Source organism: Xenopus tropicalis, chromosome 3, assembly GCF_000004195.4.
Source record: "Xenopus tropicalis strain Nigerian chromosome 3, UCB_Xtro_10.0, whole genome shotgun sequence".
In the NCBI taxonomy this organism is placed as follows: domain Eukaryota; kingdom Metazoa; phylum Chordata; class Amphibia; order Anura; family Pipidae; genus Xenopus; species Xenopus tropicalis.
Window position 1 is genome coordinate 69,496,158 of NC_030679.2, and position 16,628 is coordinate 69,512,785.

Here is a 16,628-nt window from a genome sequence, read left to right on the forward strand (position 1 = left end):
CTTTAAGAAGTACACAACAGATATTTAGCTGAGTCCTTAGTAAAACAGAAAAGAATAGGCATTTTCACAGAACCTTATAGGATCCCCAGGTGGAAGAAAACGTTGGATTAGATACAGTATAATGATGTGAAATAAAAGTCACAAATTGATCATGGAGGAAGTGCTGATTTATTCTGTTTTTAAATTAATGTTTATTTCATTGTGCAACTCATACTACAACAAAAAAAAACACAGGTACATTGCAACAACCACCAATTTAAAGGGACATATACAGGCAGATTCATCAAAATTTGTATTTGTCTGAATTTCATGTTTTTTTCTACTTCAACTAAGCTTTAATTTAAAAAAAACCTGAGATACCATATTTATTAAAAAATCCTATTTTTTAAAAAAGAGATCAAATAAAAAATTTGTAATATTTGTGTCATTTTTAATGGGTTGCAAAGCTCAAAATTTTCAACTAGGACAGCTCCCGTGGATGTCAACATGTCAATATGCTGTACTTTTTTTTGCTTAATAAATATCAAAACTTTAATTTTTTTAAACACTATTTAATTTCATGTTTTTTCATGCAAAAAACTTGAATTATGAAAAATAAATATGCACATTGATAAATAACCCCCATTGTGTTTTTTAAAAATCACCTTCATCTTGTAAGTAATGATGAATACTATATAGTCCCTCATTTGAATTTGAGTTAAAAGGGTTTTTACCTTGAAACAGAGCCCCTCTGGTCCCTCTGTATTACTAATGAATGTCATACACTGCAAAATTCTGAGAGCCATAGACTTTGCTGTGCAGACTAGGAATGCATTCAGTAAGAAGCAGAATGGCTGGCTAGCACCAGCAAGGTTTTGGGGGAAATTTGTATTACATAACATAAATAAATAATGGCATGGGGGGATTAGGGACCTGTTTACATATTGCAGGTGTGTGTGTGTATGTTGTGAATGTCAAGAGTGTTCTCTAACACTTCAATGTAATCATACATCATTGTAATGTTTCTTTGACAGGCCTATGCGTGGGGATGTAAACATTCTCCAAATGTGCATTTTGGTCAGTCTCCAGAAGAAAAGATCCAATTTACCCCTAGATTTTTAAAGTTAATACAAGTGTACAGTAGTGCTGCACTGTATAAAACCTAACATTCCTGCATTGTTTTGATTATATTAATGAATATAGATATAGGTGTATGGATCCATAGGGTTAACAGTCACTATGGATGTAAATCCCCTGCAAGTGCTATTTCCCTAGATGCAAGGCAGAAACCCATGTATATAAATAAGATTATTTTCATATGTTTGTTATTGACCCATAGGTTAGTGACCACTTCCTGCCATGCTTTAATACAGTGATTAGAAAGGGATGGTTATTCCTCTTTGGCCTTCATCTTCTTCCATCTGGTGGATGTGTCTAGGAAGCCTGGTGTCAACATTTCCCAGTATGTTCCCAGTATGGATCTCTAAGGGGCAGATTTATCAAAATGTGAGTTTTAGAGCTTAATACATAAAAAACTCACCCACATTCTGTTCATTCCTTTGGAATTTTCAGAAGTGTATTTATTAATAGAAAATCTGTGAGTTTTTATGTATTAAGCTCTAAACTCACATTTTGATAAATTTGCCCCAGAGTTTAATTAGATAAAACTCTTCAAAAGCTTCCAATAATAATAATGCATCAGTTTATAGTATTTTTTATTTTTTTAAATATTTCTGGAGAATATGGATACATTTCTAATACACAATCTCAAGGCACAAAAATCAGCCAAAAATTGTGCCAGGTCTGCAAAAGTACTCCGAAATGCAAGTTTCATCTGCTCAGGAGAATTAGGTGCAAGGCATGGCATGCCTTATCAGAAGGGCACCCTGTACTTTACACCTCCCTGGAGCAGGAGGTAATTATAGAATTCCATTTTAGGCAGCACACTATGTTACGTCTACATCAATGCCATAGCAACTTCCACTAAATTCACCAAACAAATTTAAGCTAAAATGCAGGACTGTGGTTAAAATACATGGCGTTATGTGCCAATATTTAGTGCTTTACACATTGTGCTATTATAGTAAATCCACAAGTCTCTTTTTATTTACATGTTAGCAAATTTTATTTTTTTACAAAATAAATAGAAAAATATTTTGGGCACAATACATTTTTTAAATGTTTCTCCTAGCAAAACTCTGAATTAACTGTGTGTTACTAGAACTGCAGCAATGGTATCTGTACAAGTCTCTTTACATAAAGTCTGTTGCAAATGTTTCCAACACAAGAGTTTAATACATGATAAAAACTTACCCACATTTTATTTATTCCTACGGGATTTTTAGAAGTGCATTTACCAATAGGAGGGCCCTCCAAAATTGCATCATTACTGTTGCCAGTAGCATCCAATCACCGATTAGCTTTTACTGATCTATGACAATGATCTATGACAAGCAAAAATCTTATTGTTTCATATGGGTGACTGCACTGCCACAGTTTACCACCCAGTTTATAAATCTATAGGAGAACAAATAAATCACCCACAAAACTCCAACCAGTGTTTTCTAATGCACAGATCATTCACCCTACCGAGCCATTCCATTCAATAAATCATAGATCTGGCATAAGGATCCTGCAGTTACCAAATAAGTGATTCAGTTTCTGGAACAAGAAAGGGTTTAATATTTCTAATATGATTTTATTTATCCCCTCTTAGTCTGTCGGGATTTGAAAACCTTTCATGTTAAGTAGAACATTTGGCTGTCCTCTAGCCCACTGCCACTTGAGAATATTTTCTGCTTAATTGGAGTGTAAATGTTATTTATCAAATCCTACAAGATGAATAAGTAGGTCAAAAAAAACTTACCGCGTAAAATTAGAGTTCAAGAAAAATAAAATGTAACTGATCTGTTTTGCAGTGTTTTCTTAGTTTGATCTTTCAGTAGCTTTAGCTAACCATTTCCACATAAACATTGTGAATCCAAGCTGCCTGGCTACACAAAAGAAACACATTCATTTTTAAGGGAATTACAAAGAACACTGGGTAGCAGGGGAATACATGTTGATAGGTATTTAAAATCCTTAACTTTCTTAACTGTACTAAGTCTATAGTAAAAAGAAACCAGACACCATGTGCTACACAGGTCCAAACTTCAGAGTAAAATTACCCAGTAGTTTGTGTTATGCCTATGGTGCAAGTGAAACCAGCATTACTTCCCTTCCTTACAAGGTAAATGGATACACAAACAGAGACTTTGCATGAGATGACCATTGCACTAGTTGTACAGTCAGTGGATACCAATCCAGTCATCAAGGACCAGTTAGACAAAAAAATCATTGCCAGTGCAAGGTGTCCATCTATGCAACTGAGTATTTTTAATTAAAATGCAAAATTTAAAGTGCATGTCAAATATTTGCAAATGATGGCTATATTACACTTTGGTCAGCTTTAAAATGTAGGCTAGACCAAACACAACTATGCATTATGTGTAGTCAAGCGCCGGCAATTTCTTTCGGTCAGATCCTCACTGTCGTAACATTAGCATTGAGCTTACTTGCCAGGAAAAAAACTCATCCATTTGGTTTAGCCCAGAATGTCATCAAGTTTAAAGGGATATTACTTTTACTTATTATGACAAGTTAAACTGTATATTGATACTGTCAGATCAGTTTGTAGATTTTTTATTTATGTAGCACTACAAAAACAGACAAGGGTCAATACAAAAATAGAATACAATGAAATACAAACTACAGCTACATTCAAAATGAAGTAAGTGCTAAGTGTTAAAGAGACAAGAGCAAAGGGGTTCCTGCCCTGTAGAGCTTAGAATCTAAGCTGCTCATTGTGCAATACTGCAAAATGTGTTTATTGCTTGTGAATATAGGTTCTAATATAGGTTCTGCACTTAGGGGCCTATTTATCAATATGCAAGTTTATGTTTTTCTCATGATTCAAGATAAAACACAGCAAAAAAGAGAACGCTAATATACTTGAAAACATTCTTCAGAACTGAAGTAATCGGTAGTAATGAAAGAAAAAACTTGCCAAATAATCGCTGGTGAGGTTCAATGGGGATTGTCCTTGACAACTTTATTTATTTTCCTAGTTCAATAAAACATTCACGTTTTTTAGCCTCATTGAAAATAAATGGGATAATGTAATTCTTGCTTGTTGATGCGGTCCCCGAACCGATTGTGCCTATTACCAGGTGACTAATCTCCCTGCAATGTCATCCTCTCAAGGCAACATCGGGCCAATTCCAGAAATCGTAGCAGTGTGTATGCCATCCCACCTGCGATTTACATTCTTGCCAGTTGCCTGGCATTGAGGGGAGATTAGTTTCCCGTGGCAACAAAGATTTGTCGCGGGGCGACTAATCTCCCCGTCTGTCACTGCCCCTAGCAGAGGCAATTCTCAGTATTGTCTACGACTGGGTATAAGTAGCTGCTACTAAGCATCTCCGCGTGTCTTCATCCTAAGGGAAACTAGAGACCACTTCATATGAGTGTTCACCTTCCACTGGATAACCAGTACAATAGACAGGATATATTTGGGCTAAACTTTGAAGCTGCTAATAAACATTTTAATCTAAAAGGACACTATAAAAGGGGGACTGCACTGTTTCAGAACATACAATTAAACATCACCATTGGATTCACAAAAGCTGCTGTTCCCCTTCAAGTCATTAAATGTAATGTTTGAGGGGAAAAAACTCAAACGTAACATCAACAGGAACGACTTAGATAAGAAGCATATTAGCTTAAGACAGTAAAAATCTTTTTAAAGGAATTAAAAATATTCAGGTATTGAAATCACTGTTCATCTCCCTACTTGTATGTTGATAGCACCCGTATGCTTTCTATACAATTCACACTAAGATCCTTTGATGGCTAAAAGTTTTTATGTTAATTATCCAATGCCTTTGGAATGCATTATCATTCAATGTCTGTCAAGCACCTACTTTGACAAACTTCAATTCTCTGCACAGAGCTTACCTAACAGTAGTATGTTCCTTATAATAAAGTCACAAAGCAAGAAACACACTGTACCTCCACTTGTTCTGATAGCAGTTTTTCCTACAGATCTTTAAATGTCATCTTTTCTGTTATTGACATCCTTTAATGTCTCTTATTATTGGAAATATTAGCAGTATGTACGCAGTTATAACATCACCCAGATGCAGATTTAACACCAGGTGACAGTGACTGTCTTCATACTGTAGTTAAGACTTGCCCTTGAGGTTAAGTGCTCTGCCTCTGAGCCTGAATCTCAGTGTCAGCTCCTTCAACAAGTTACTTTATCTCTTGCTGTTCCAGCATACTTAGTGTATTCCAAAGATTCTTTCTAAGCGCTTAAGAGCCCCTTGGGAGAAAATACTATATACCTCATATTGGTTAATAGAAGCTTTTAAAAACAGACTACTTTTTGTACTTTGCAGATATATGTTCTGCATTTTTTTGTCTATAGCTCATAGCTCTAAAGTTAACTTATTGGGCTGATATTTGTGGTAAAAAAAATACACCCCAGTGTTATTCTGATTCCAATAACTGTAACAAAGAATTCCACCCTTTTTCCCAACCTTTTAGCATTAAGTAGCATTTTTTCAGTGCTTTATAAGTGTGCCTAAATGAACAACAAATCCAGTTAGTCCTTCTATGCAATATATTTTCATCAAATGAAATAAATGATAGATTCCTGGTCGTATAAAGTTAAGGGGTCACAATCTGAATCCTTTATACATACTACTGATACACTTATATATAACACCAGTGTGTGCATTATAACTTATAAAAAATGAACTTTTATGGTGAATTTGGGAGGTAGTTGTTGGGTCAGAGGCAGGTGGCATCCAGCTTGCACTCTGCAGCCATCCAGAGATACTTCTGTCATTACGGCATACGTGAAATTAGGTTACTTTAGATGTCCTCGGCAAAATAGGGAAAGAGATTAAATAAATTCTTATTTTTGGCACTCTCTGACATCATTAAGGACAACATTTGCAGGACATGCACAATTTGGCTACTGGGGACGCAGATGAAGTCAAGAAAGGCTAATAGCAATTGGATATACCTCCAAGCGTTGCAGTTCAGTCTTCACACGTTCAGTAATGGCCTAGGCCAATGCAGGATGTTAACCAGGATGGGGGAGATAATAGTATAAATTCTCATCCCTTCCTCTGCCATTATAAAAATTAGACGAACTTAAAATGACAATACCTTGCTATATTTACAAAAAAGCTTTGTGTGTTGTAAATGTAGCCCAAGTGCAGTCAAAGCATAATACTTATAATACTCATAATACTTAAAACTGATTTATAGGATTTGTTAAATTTTACTATGCTTACCCCTAGCCTGATGCAAAAATATTTTTTTCTAGCCCCCTGAAAAATGTAAAATGGGGGTTCTACTGTACAGGGTATTCAGTGAAACCTTTAGAGGTAATAGGATAATTCAAAAGGGTAAGCTAATGATCCTGTGTGTGTGAACTTGTGTGTGTGTGTGTGTGTGCACATTATTTTTGGCTTAATTTCCTCATGATTAGATACCTCAGAAGTAAAGCATTACCACGCAAAAGTTTATTTTTTTGGAAGACCAATCAAAGCACCTGTAGGACCAACGTTATCATATTGCTATATACAAGTTGTTGGATAGTTTAATACCCTGCCGAATAACAGATGCATTGTTAATTTCAGTGCAAGTTCAGTGCTTGACTTTCTTCTCTGAGTAAAGAATACATTTTCCCATTTAAAGTTCGCATCAAAATGTTTTCAAGGTGACATTGAATATTTCATATAAATGCTGCCATAAATTTTCTATATAAATTCAGCAGTGTGAGGAATATTTGCTGCTGAATTTATACCATAGAAATGATGTATGAGGAATATTAGCATGGAAAACATGACAAAGATAGAGCAGCTATAAAGGTATGAACCTGGCAAAACTCCTCATGGTGAAAATATGCATCAGCATTTTTGATTGATTGGTAAATTTTCAAAGTTTTGCACTGGCAAAAAGATGAGAATGCGTGCCAATATTAAGTTAATCCTCCAAAACTTGTTGCACTTGCATAATGGTAAATTTCTAATTTTGTGGTGATTTTTTTTCCAAAAATACATCGAATTTTAACTTTTGAGGGAGTTTGAAACTCCCCCCAAACTCCCCATACAACCCAAAACATGTTACAAAATGTAGTTCACTGTTCATAAACTGTGTGAAAAAGTAAAAGTGGTTTTATAGCCATTTTTTTAAATTAAAATGGGTCACAGTTTAGGTTAAAATTCCCACAAAAATTGTATAATTACTTTGGGATGAATGTCCAGTTATGCCCATGTCACCTGTGTAATCCAAGTTCTGATGTGCATCATTCCTTATATTAAAGATTGGTTTTCATCAGTGGCATAAATATAGACGAAGCAAACCCAATGGGGGAAGGGGGTCCAAGGGACAGGGCTTCCTCTATAGCCACTCTAATCGGCAAAGTTATGGAAGCCCACTTGCATGTTAGTGTGAGGAGGAGGCGGCGCTAGATACCTGTGCACACCATGCCCCTCTGATGATTTTTTTGCAGGGGGGCAGTTGTCTTCTTGTTACACCTCTGGTTTTCATTCTAATTCTGCTTCAATTCGTTGCGCTACTCTGGATCGATAGTCGTATAGCACTTTTATGCATTGTACTGCAGACCTACACAAAACTGATTTCATTGTTTATTTGCAATTTAATAACGGTGACATTATTATTGCTTTCTACTTCAGGTTATTAAATCCAGTGTATCCAAACAACACTACCAGAAAATTAGTCTGCTAAAGAATTATACATTTGGAGGGCAAATCTTTCCTCGTCTTCAACGTTTTCCAGCAAACGAGAAATCACCATACCATGTACATGGTCCAGTGAATCAAGTTTATTCTGAAATTCTTTTAAGCAGGATATGTGCAACAAAATAAATACGTCATGTAGAAAAAAAAAAGATTTCCCCACAAAAAAAAGGAACAGATTCTCTACAGACTGGATTTATTACAAAAATCTCTGATTGGCTGCAAGAGCCCAACTAAAGACATATGGCGGATACTTTAAAGCTTTATGAATTCAATATGTCATCATGCAAACATGCAGTTTCAAACTAAAGGATGCAAAATATGGTGGGTGCTTCAAGTATTGCCAAGTTGTCTGAATATAATACTTCTACTAAAAGGGCAAGGACTTTGTTTAAGCAGTACATATCTGTAGATTTTTATTATTTATTTATGTATTTATTATCTTGCATATCAGAAATGTATATAAAAGAGTTCCCTTGGATTTTTGTTACATTTTTAATAATATCCATTTTTTTATAATGTTCAATTATAAAAAGCAAATTTATATAACATAGTCACTTACATTGAGAAAAGACACATATCCATCAAGTTCAAACTATTCAATTTCTACTTTATTTCTAGTTTCCTAGAACAATATTAATTTGAACCTTAGGGTTCTAGCAATGTGCAGAATAGTTACTGTATATAGGCACTCTCTCTAATATGCGAGTGCAGCTATTTTTTGCATTTTATATATATATATATATATATATATATAAAATATATATTACAATACACAAGAGCAATGAAATCTTGTAAATGATATCCTTATAAATGGAGCTTAGTGAGGTCTTCAGCTATAATCGGTGCTTAGTGATGTCATTTCTGTAACATGACTCACTGGGGCTCATTTATCAATGCATCACAGCACACAAACCGACGCAATTATGATTATGCACCATTTTGTGCGCACACGCAATTGCATATGGGTTACATTGCGTTGGTTCATTTATTTTTCCGCCAGTTCTTTTTATGCGCATGTCGCAAATACTGGGCAATAATGTTGCAAGCAACAACGTGTTTTTTGGGGGTGTGGCTAGGGGTGTGTTTTAAGTGCCCGGTTTTTGCGTGAGTGCGCCCTTTGCGTATATATGTGCTATTTGCGCGTATATATGGGCAGATTTGCGCAGGCACGGCTGCATTGAAATCTTTACGCCTGTTCATTTGTGGCGTAGTTCTGACTGCTCGTTCTTCAACATTTGCGCTAGTATATTCGCAGATTTGCGCTACAATAAACTAAGTTAGGTATGTCATTAATAAAACCATGTTAATGTTTCTCAAATTTATGATATGTTAATTAGCATTATTATAAAAATATAATTGTTAATTTGTATACAATGTTTTAATAGCATTTACCCTTTTTAACTATGTTCTTATCTATAAAGGCAGTTTCCCTTGTTAATGTGATGGAGCCTTTCATATCTTTGTTCCATTTAAACACCACCTGACTAGGTGGTCATGGTGGACTAGGAAGCATGTAGTTGGTATGGGTTTATTAGAGCATTAGCTTGTGCCATCTATGCACATAATTTATGACAAGTTTTGCGTCATGATATGTGCAGTTTTGCATCATCATATGTGCATGTTTGTATGGCGCAGCAGTTTGCGTCAAAACTCGCGCATGAAAGTTTAAGCAACTGTATTTGCGCTATACTGTTAAATATGCTTATGCGCAGGGCAAAAGTTTAGCCTCTGCGACTATTACAGCACTGCGATGCGTTGGTAAATGAGCCCCACTGAACCTTGTATATTAGACCTCTCCTTGGAGTTTCATTACCTGTATAAAAGCACACCACCTTCAACCTTGTGCTTCATGGAACTCCTTGTGAGTAATAATATCCTTATATTTTACAATAGGGTTCAGTATTCACTATTTTGTATGGCATACAAATAAAGCATATTCATATACAGGTATGGGACCTGTTATCCAGAATGCTCGCTAACTGGGTTTTTCTGGATAAGGGGACTTTCCATAATTCAGATCAACATACCTTAAGTTTACTAAAAAATTATTTAAACAGTAATTAAACCCGATAATATTGTTTTGGCTGCAATAAGGATTAATTATATATTAGTTAGGATCAAGTACACGGCACTGTCTTATGATTACAGAGCAAAGGGGAATGTGTTTTAAAAAAGTGAATTATTTGATTAAAATGGGAGTCTATGGGAGATGGCCTTTACGTAATTCGTAAGTTTCCGAATAATAGGTCCCATACCTGTATATAACTAATGGGTTCACATAGTGCTAAGAAGAATAAAAAGTAACAATTTATCATTGTAAATTAATTGTTTTTAAAACGATGTGTCCTATGGCCCTGTGAGTTTACAAGCCACAGAACTATTTAGGGCTTATTTATGATGCAAGTGCAAAGTGCACTTTCTGAATGTAATTCACCATGTTGTTTTTATCCAAAGCTTCTTATGGAAACAGTCATGATGAGATAAATGAGTTTCAGGTTGATACATCAAATACACATGCACTTAGAAAGCAGATTACCAGAACACTACAATAAAATCACCAATTAATATGCATTGTATTACACTTTGGGCCTTTAAGTGTCATACATAATAGGATTTAAAAAACTAGTTCAGCACCAGAGTAATACAATACATAGATCAGATTCTTGTGTAATGTAGCCAGCGAATTATAAGCCTGACAAGACTAATGAGTAATCTGAGCTCTAGATCATTAGAACATTTTAGCCATTCAGAAAACCAACTGATGGACACTGAGGAAAGGCACCAATCTACACATATGGCAATTTGGAAAAGAAATGAATTATTCATTTTCAGTGGGAACTATTTCACAGGGTTATTTTTTATGGCCAAAAGAAAGAGTGAGACCTAGTAATTAGTGTGTTTTTTCCTTCCAAATATGCAGTGAATTTACATCTGGTTCAGACAGCTAACCACAAATGATTAATAATACATTTGCTGTGACATAATAGTAAAGAAGATTATGTTCTAAACTTAACAACAACTCCCAATGCCTAAATGCTTTAGAAAATAAGCCATGTCCACGTTGCAAACTCTTATGTCTAGACCTCTCGTGGCGAGATGCATTGATCAGTTATTTTGAATGTACAAAACTAGCCAAACAATTACATTATTTCTGCGCTTATTTTTGCCAAGGTTTTTTTTTTAGTGCTGCATATCTGGCAGTAGTCTCTTCACAGCTACATACAAAAACTACATTTTATCTTATCAACTTTAATATTTTAGCTTTATCCGTGTTTAATAAGTGGAATATAACACATAATGGTGAGCCCAGGGAAGCTCAGACCTAGGGAAATAGAATAAAAACATCTTGGATCTGGATCTTCACACATCTTGAATCCCATATTTAGTCACCATAATAGGCCTATCTCAGTTCTTAGTGCTAGACTTATTAGGCCTTTGATCTAGCACTGATGTAGGGATGTTATCCTTGCTCCTTGTCAGATCAGTCCATCTTCTTGGATGTCTCAACATTTTTGCCAACCAACTCTTTCCACTCTTTCTTCTTACCCACAAATTGTGAATGTTTTGTCGGTGCTCAGTACAGCTGGGTTTGTCAGAATTTGTCTGAAGACAGATTCCTTCCCTTTTCCTTTCACCTGTCTACCTACATCTTTATTCTTTTATTCCCTTTTTTACATTATCTAGTTTTTTTCAAATCAGAACCTTGTATACGTTATTATCTATTCTTTCCTACAGTAGCTCTTTCCATCTGATTATTTTATTCAGCAGCTGTTGCTTAACTCCTTTGTATTTTGTTATAACAACCCTACCACCCCTTTAAAATAGGAGTAAGGATGATGGCACAATGGGGAATCTGTCATCCACAACTAAATCTGTGCTACCATGGACAACAAATGTCCACTGAAAGCTTTTTCACCATAGATAAAGTTAATTACTGGTGACTAAGCATACACAGGACTTTGTTGCACAAAGTTTATTTGCAAGGAAAACAAATCACTGTGTTTGTTTTTGCCACCAGCAATTTAGTTTATCACTGGTGGGAAAGCATTTAGGAGAGATTTGTCTCCTGTGATAGCTTAGATTTAACTGCAGTGACAAATCTACTTGCGTGCTATCACCTTAATTTTTGTTTGGTATATGGTGGGCCAAATTAGGATGAGCGTATCTTTTTGCCCCTAGGCCAACCACTGTGTGATGGTGGCCTGCACAGATCCATTTGGAGAGGACCCTTGTCCAACAGGACTTTTTAAGTTTCAAGTATGTATGTGTATACAGTTTTAAAAGTAAGCAGTCACAGGATTTTTTTTAGATGTTAATCTGCCGTTCAACTACCTTACAGCCTTTTTCTAGTTAATCAGGAATAGTAAGTCTGAGCAGCTTTGCAACCAAAAAGATGGAACAAGGCTAAAGATGACTTAGGAAGCATGAAAGTTGTTATTATTATTATTAACTTAATTATTAAGCACTAACATATTCCGAAGTGCTGCACAGTAGAAGAATGTATAAATCAGACATACAAATACTAATCCATATGGAAGGTTCATGGTCAAAAATTATTTTTTGAAATACTGAAGTTTTGGGTGAAGAATACAGCCCCTTGAGTAGGCACAGCCAGAATAAAATTAGACTATGAATTTTGAAAGCCTTGGCCAATTTAATCAATCAAAATTATTACAAGCATGGGATATATTATCCTGAATGGTCAGGACCTTGGTTTTCTAAATAAGGGATCTTTCTGTAATTTGGATCACCAGACCTTCAGCCTACTAAAAATCATCCAAACATTTAATAATTTCAACAGGTTTGTTTTGCCACAATATGGATTCATGACGCTTAATTAGGATAGGTACGAGGTGATGTTTAATTATTAATAAAAACAAGGAAATCACTTAAAGTGGGATCTATAGGAGATTCAGAGATCTAGATTCTGAGGATTCTATACATGTATTTATTAGTGTCTATATAGGCTTCAGGTCAGGGATCCTCAACCTTTTTTACTCATGAGCAACACTCAGATGTAAAAAGTGTTTATGAGTCACAGAAGCTTTAAAAAAATTCTTTATTATTATTATTAACATTTATTTATAAAGCGCCAACATATTCCGCAGCGCTGTACAATAAGTGGGTTTCACACATTGGACATACAGAGTAACATAAAAAGCAATCAATAACCGATACAAGAGGTGAAGAGGGCCCTGCCCAAAAGAGCTTACAATCTACAACTTTAGGGATGCCAAATAAGGACAGTGATTGGCTATTTGGAAGCCCCATGTAAACTGCTGGCCTGCAGGCTCTGTTGGAGTAAAACTGTCTCTCTGTGCATCCAAAACTTGCCTCCAAGCCAAAAATTGTTAAATGACCGCTTAGTTTGAGGACATTGGTTGGAGTTCACTGCTTCAGGGATTAAACACCTCAGACCTCCAAACAACTGGCTTGTCTGAGTTACTGAATCCCACATAGGGCTACCAGTTTAAAATAAATTGTCAATCTGATTCAATTAGATTTGTTATTTTCAGATTCAATCAGATTAGTTATTTTCATTGATAAATCTACTTTGTCCCACAGAATAGAAAGTTTGTTGGCCAAAACAGCTTTGTATAATTAGATTCAGCTACTCGAATTCCTTCACCTACCAGCCGAATATGAGCCAAAAATGTTTATTCCATATATTGCCCTTGACTGAAGAAAACGGCCCTTCTCACTTAATTGTAGCTTTAGTTTATTTTTATAATAAAGTCAACTTGTATTTTTGACATAATATATGTGTTAATGCGGTCATAAAAACAGAGGCAGTGCTTAATATACCTTCAAAATGAAAATCCAGAATAAAAATAAATATTTGATTTGTATTATTACAACAGTATATGTATATACAGTGTTCAAAACCATAATATTATAGTCAGATTATATATATTATATATATATTATGTAGACTATTCATTCTAATATTGTTGTGATCAACTTAAAGATTTTCTTATTTATAAAATAATTTAAAGGTTCTTATTTGTTAATGCATTAAAGATGGAATTAGAAGTATTGCAGAATTAATATAAATACAAGCAGGATGTTGTATTATTGATTATTGGTATAGAATGTAATTGATGGTATATATAACACATATTACACAGAGCTATATGGCTATGTAAGATGTAGATTTCCTGAGTGCTGATAATTTCTTAGATCGCAAATGTCACGAATATGCTTATGAAAAAATCGTATTAGTCACGATAATATCGTATTGGCGATCCGAAAGTCACCAAATTTTTGTATCTGAATGATCGTAAAATGCAGGAAAACCTTTCCGACTTTGATCCTTCTGTGCATGATTTTGAAAGCCCCCATTTGTCGCACAAATTTTGTTGCAAAGTACGAAAAAGTCGGGAAAAATACGAAAAAGTCACGCAGGTACGAAAATACGCTGAACAAACGCTCGGAGGGTTCATGGATTAGTAAAGTACTAAGCTATCTGCAGAGGTATTCAGATTTTTTGAAGTGGAGTTTTAATCCAGAATTCCAGCTGTACCATTTATGTACCTGTTATAGTAATCTCATATATAGTATTTTATATATTCTGTTATCACATAATGCCTTGACTAACATTTTTCTCTACAGACTGTCACCAATCCAGACCATCATAAATGTCTCTGCCAGGCTCACTAACCTCACTAGTCATGTGTTCTCTGTCCCTCATCATCTCATCTTCACATAAAAACATTGCTTTTGCTAACTGTGCCTCTTGAGCAGGAAAAGTACAATTTTATCCTTATGAACAGTAGGCTTGTTTATTAGATATCCAAGACTGACCATGTGCTATGAAGCTATGAATCTGCTCTACCATCTGCTCCTGTTGGTGAAGCCAGGCAAGGCTCCCCAGAGGTGGCGCTGCACAAAGAGAAGGCAGCATAGAGGGCTGGATTTTATATTGGTGCATCCCTAGGCCTCTTACCCCCTCCGCACACTCGCACCCCTGAACACTCGCTCCCCTAGGCGTGCTTGCCCCCCCCGGCACTCGCACCACCTTCCCCTGGCTGCAGTGGGGACTGGAAAGGCCATGGACGTAAACAGCTGTCAAAATCTCCCATCCAGCCCCTAATGGAGATGTGCCAGTGGGCGGCATGTTGTCCCCAGATCTTTGCCACCCTAGGCCCCTGGGCCTGAGCATAGAATGTACAGGTGATGAGATGAGGGTGATGACTGTATCTGCTATTTATTGATGACAGTGATTATCTTTTATATCTACTGTGTGTTCTCGTGTTTTCTCATAACAATAAATGTCCTGGTTAAGCTATTTTGCAGTACCTGAGCAACATGTAATTTTTCTTTGTGTATTTATGTTTTTAATTATTAAACCAAGAATATAAAAAAAAACAGACTGCATATGCTATCTTCAGTAGTCAATGTGTTATCCTTCAATTTGATTAAATATAAAAACAATTCCTAGTTCTTTAACCATCATACCTATTTACCGACCCTTAGCAATAATAAAATTGTGCATATTTTCGTGTATGTGCAGAAACAAATAAATGGTGGATCTACTGGCAGAAACCAAACTCCTTTCCCATCAAACACACTGGGGCCAATTCACTAAGGTACGAATCCGAATCACGAAATCCGATCATTTTTGATTATCGCAAACGTCACAAAAATTATTTTAGTTTGAATGCTAAAATTTCGTACGTACTATCCGAAAATTTTTGCGAATGGCGATCCAATAGTCATTAAATTTTCGTATCCTAACGATCGTAAACGACAGGGAAAACCTTTCTGACTTTGAACTTTCAGTGCATGATTTTGGAAGCCTCCCGTAGGACTCAATGGCACTCTGCAGCTCCAACCTGGCCCAAGGAAAGTCACGACACCGAAGCTTGAATAAATCCGAAACTTTCGTACTCGATTCGACAAATACGATTTTGTCTCGCAAATTGTCGCAAAGTACGAAAAAGTCACGCAAATTAACGAAAAAATTGCAGAAAATACGCACAGTTCTAAAACTTAGAAAATATATGAATTTTAGTATTCGGACTCAATCGTACATTGATAAATGGGCCCCACTGTGTCATATCATAAGGTTTAGCTAAAGGCCCAAGTTATTTGTTATTGTTAATCGATATGCTGAAGATATTAGGTAATATATGTGGAGAGGGTATTAACAGACTTTTCCTCAATAAACAATTCTTTGTTTAACTTCACCTCCAACCAGTCCATGTGAAACAGAAAGTGCAATTTATTTTTCACTAGTTATATGGATAGGAGAAACAGACAGTGCTGTATTATGGATTTTGTGGCTGCTGATGCAAATCAACACCATTTTATCTATTTTCCCTAATTCATTCTGATCTGCTACTTTGCTTGAACTCAAATGTTGGGAGCAATTTTTTCTCGTTGTTTCCCTCTAACCCTGACCACTACCCAAAACAACTTTATAATTAGATATATTGTGTCTCACTGTGATATTTGAGATGCTTTTAAACAATCATGTTTACTGTAAGTGGGTTGCTGGAATTTGATGAAGGTTTTGAACTGATGAAACTGAAATTTGAGGATTGCATTAAAAAAAAGATCGATTGGACACTAAAGAAAAGTCATAAGGATTAAAGTAATGTTTAGTACATTTGCATGAAAAGTGTTGAAGGAAGAATAGGAAATAGGAATGGGGAAACATATTTGGAAGGCATTAATCCCCAGCATTGATTTTCTTTTAATCTACATCCACTCCCTCAACTAAACGTGTTTCTGATACCTAAGAACTGGAGTGTTAAACCTAAATCATAGCTATTATAGACAAGCAAGTTCCTACCACCCATCTCTTATGTATCTTCACTATTTATATCC

The 16,628-nt window shown here is 35.6% G+C and overlaps 1 protein-coding gene across 2 annotated transcripts in view; it reads left to right on the top strand.

Moving 5' to 3' along the window:
- The window catches only part of cped1 (cadherin-like and PC-esterase domain containing 1), a 119,489-nt gene extending 111,024 nt beyond the window's left edge, over positions 1-8,465 (top strand). For both annotated transcript variants that reach the window (XM_031898985.1, XM_031898986.1), the window contains exon 22: positions 7,731-8,465. In XM_031898985.1, the coding sequence (XP_031754845.1) occupies positions 7,731-7,922 (192 nt within the window). In that variant the 3' untranslated portion in view covers positions 7,923-8,465. The remainder of the gene's footprint in view (positions 1-7,730) is intronic.
- The last annotated feature ends 8,163 nt before the right edge of the window (positions 8,466-16,628 follow it).